Source organism: Gossypium hirsutum, chromosome D02 (genome assembly GCF_007990345.1).
Source record: "Gossypium hirsutum isolate 1008001.06 chromosome D02, Gossypium_hirsutum_v2.1, whole genome shotgun sequence".
NCBI lineage: Eukaryota > Viridiplantae > Streptophyta > Magnoliopsida > Malvales > Malvaceae > Gossypium > Gossypium hirsutum.
The window spans coordinates 1,822,565-1,826,002 of record NC_053438.1 but is presented as its reverse complement, the minus strand read 5'-3'; the positions used below and the strand labels follow the sequence as shown (position 1 = coordinate 1,826,002).

The 3,438-nt window shown below is 37.8% G+C and overlaps 1 protein-coding gene across 1 annotated transcript; it reads left to right on the top strand.

Moving 5' to 3' along the window:
* The first annotated feature begins 307 nt into the window (after positions 1-307).
* Positions 308-2,576, top strand: LOC107940496 (uncharacterized). The gene is made up of 2 exons (XM_016873930.2): positions 308-2,219; positions 2,365-2,576. The coding sequence occupies exons 1-2, from the start codon at positions 308-310 to the stop codon at positions 2,574-2,576; spliced, it is 2,124 nt and encodes a 707-aa protein (XP_016729419.2).
* Positions 2,577-3,438: the final 862 nt, after the last annotated feature.

Sequence of the window (3,438 nt, the reverse complement as noted above, 5' to 3'; positions counted from 1 at the left end):
ACAAAAAAGGATTGATAAAAAAATCTCATAAATTTAGTCATGAATATCAAATCAACCCAACATCAAAAGCAAGTGTGAAGCGGGCAGAGCTCTACGGCCAAAAGATAAGATAAAAGCATTGACTACCTAATTGAGTTCACCTCTATTGTTTACTATAAGCAACCCTCTGCCTCTGCCTCTAAATATCAAATGCTCTCCCACTTCCTCAATCTTTATCTTTCTTCACTTAGTAATCTTGTTTTCCCTTTCAATCTTTGCTCCCAAAATCAAGCTTTTTCCTTTATTTATATTGCTTGGGGAAGGAGAAATGGAGGAGTCTAACAATTATGGCCACCAACATCCCCTGCTTCTTATCTTGAATCAAGACCAGCTGATCCACAATCAAAGTGGTGTAACTCATTGCTCCAGGTGCGGGGAGGAGGTGTCTGTTCCATGTTTTTGCTGTGTGGAGCACTGTGGGTTTTATCTTCACAAGGCATGTGCCGACGCACCTTTGGAGCTTAATCATCCTTTTCATCCTCATCATCCTCTTGTTCTTCTGCAAGAGCCACCATCTTCTTACACAGGGTGTGTTTGCGATTTCTGTGATAAAACATGTCAGAAGTTCATTTATCACTGCTCTTGCGAATTGGACTTTCATATTAAATGTGCTTTGTTTACATTTAATGTTGCTGAGAATAATTTGAAAGAGCTTGACCATGTTTCCCTTCAACATCCTTTGATTTCCACTGGCAATGGTGATGAAGAACTTGAAGATGTTAGTAAGTGCTTTGGATGTCGGGAACCATTAGCAAAGTATACACAGTTTTCTCCTGACTGTAGATTTAATTTACATGAAAAATGCGCTAAGCTTCCTTTCAAACTGAATCATAATTGCCATCACAAGCATCCTTTTACTCTACAATTTAATAGCGAACGACTCTCTTGCAAGATATGCCAAGTAACAAGGCGAAGAGGATTTGTTTATGGTTGTTCTCCGTGTAAGTTTGTTGTTCACATTGAATGTGTATCAGAATCTTTAGATCTTGTTGTTGAAGATAAAAGGCATAGACATCCTTTAACTTTGTTGCTAAGAGGATCATCATTCATTTGTGATGCATGTGGTACTGAAGGAAGTTACGCTTCCTACATATGTTGTACATGTAACATTATGGTCCATAAAAAGTGCACTTCGTTGCCACGCATCATCAAAAGCAAGTGGCATGATCATCGCCTTTTTCACAAATATTTCCTTCGCATAGAAGATTTTAGAGTTTTGGATTGCATAATATGCCATGATGAAGTCAATACAGAGCATGGTAGTTACTATTGTTCAAAGTGCACTGTTATATTTCACGTGAAGTGTGTAATGGAGGATAAAGATTCATATGAAATAGTAGAAAATGAAGATGAGGAATCACCTGATGAGTCTGTCAGCTCCATAACCAAGGTTCTTGAAAGGAATGATGCTGGAGAAGCCACAGTAATAGAACATTTCAAGCATAATCATTACTTAATATTAAGTGACAGAGTAGGCGAGTATGATGATAAATGTTGTGGTGGGTGCTTGTTACCGATCGTGGCTTCATTTTACTACTGTACACTGTGTGATTTCTTTCTCCATAAAGTTTGTGTTGAGTTACCAAAGGTAAAGCATGTTTGGCATCATCGTTGTCGACCACCATTAGTCCTTATTTCAAATGAAGTATTTGAGTGTGTACAATGTCTTTGGTTGTCTAATGCCTTTGCCTATAAATGTGAAGAATGTGAGACACGTACATGCTTTCGATGTATAATTGCTCTTACACCCGGTGCTTGCACATGTCTAGGACATAAACACCCTCTTCTTTTCTACCCCAAATATATAGGGCGATGTGTTGCTTGTGGTAAAGATGGTATCAAAGGGTTGTTCCGTTGTAAGGATTGCGATTTCTCTTTGGATCATAAATGCTTTTCGTTGCCTATTACATCCCAATACAAAAATGATCAACATCTTCTTTCACTCGCTTATGGTGATGATAACAGTTATTCAGAAAGCCATTTTTGCGATGTATGTGAAGAAAGTCGAGATCCAAATCTTTGGTTTTACAATTGTGCAACATGTGATACTTCTGCTCATATCAATTGTGTTCTTAGTGAATATCCATTCCTCAAACTTGGGAGTATCTTTAAACTACGTGAGGAGGTTCATGAGCACCCTCTCACTGTTGTTAAGAAGATTTATTACTATCCGAACTGCGGTAAGTGTGGTAAGCCCTGTTTCGATTTGGCTTTTGAGTGTACTGCGTGCAACTTCATTATCCATAAAAAGTGCGCTTCAGCCACGCATCATCAGAAGCAAGTGGCATGATCATCGCCTTTTTCTCCAATATTTCCTTCGCATAGAAGATTTTAGAGTTTTGGATTGCATAATATGCCATGATGAAGTCAATACAGAGCATAGTAGTTACTATTGTTCAAAGTGCCCTGTTATATTTCACATGGAGTGTGTAATGAAGTATAAAGATTCATATGCAATAGTAGAAAATGAAGATGAGGAATCTCCTGATGAGTCTGTCAGCTCCATAACCAAGGTTCTTGAAAGGAATGATGCTTGAGAAGCCACAGTAATAGAACATTTCAAGCATATTCATTACTTAATATTAAGTGACAGAGTAGGCGAGTCTGATGATAAATGTTGTGATAAATGTTGTGATGGGTGGTTGTTATCGATCGTGGCTTCATTTTACTATTGTACACAGTGTGGTTTCTTTCTCCATAAAGTTTGCGCCGAGTTACCATAAGTAAAGCATGTTTGGCATCGTTGTTGCAGACCAGCATTAGTCCTTACTTCAAATGATGTATTTGAGTGTGTACAACGTCTTTGGTTGTCTAATGCTTTTGCCTATAAATGTGAAGATTTATTACCATCCGAACTGCGGTAAGTGTGGTGAGTCCTGTTTCGATTATCCATGGTAAATGTCCTGACATTATTACATGTAATGCTGACTGTAATTATTATGCAGACTAGGGTTTCGTATTGTAAGGGAAGCATGTTTTGAGTTGGAAAATGATTGCCTTTTGATTATTCAGACTATAGTATTCTGATTTGTGTGTGTTATTTTCTTTAAATGTATGCATGCATGCCTTGTGAAGTAAATGCTTTGGAAAGTTCGTTATTTTGATAAAGGAATCTCTATAGCTTTTGTCTAAAACCCATAATTGGAATTGCCACCAAATCTTTGATTTTACCATTGCGCAACATCTGATACTTCTGCTCATATCAGTTGTGTTCTTGGTGACTATCCATTCATCAAACTTGGGAGTACTGTTGAAGTAATAGAAGACGTTCATGAGCACCCTCTCACTTTTGTTAAGGAGATTTATTACTATCCGAACTGCAGTAAGTGTGGTGAGCGGTGTTTAGATTTGGCTCTTGAATGTACTGCATGCAACTTCATTATCCATGGTAAATGTCCT

Coding starts and splice junctions, on each gene's coding strand:
- LOC107940496 (XM_016873930.2), top strand. CDS start 308: ATGGAGGAGTCTAACAATTATGGCCACCAACATCCCCTGCTTCTTATC. Junction 2,220..2,364: donor TTATTACTATCCGAACTGCG/GTAAGTGTGGTA, acceptor TCCTTCGCATAG/AAGATTTTAGAGTTTTGGAT.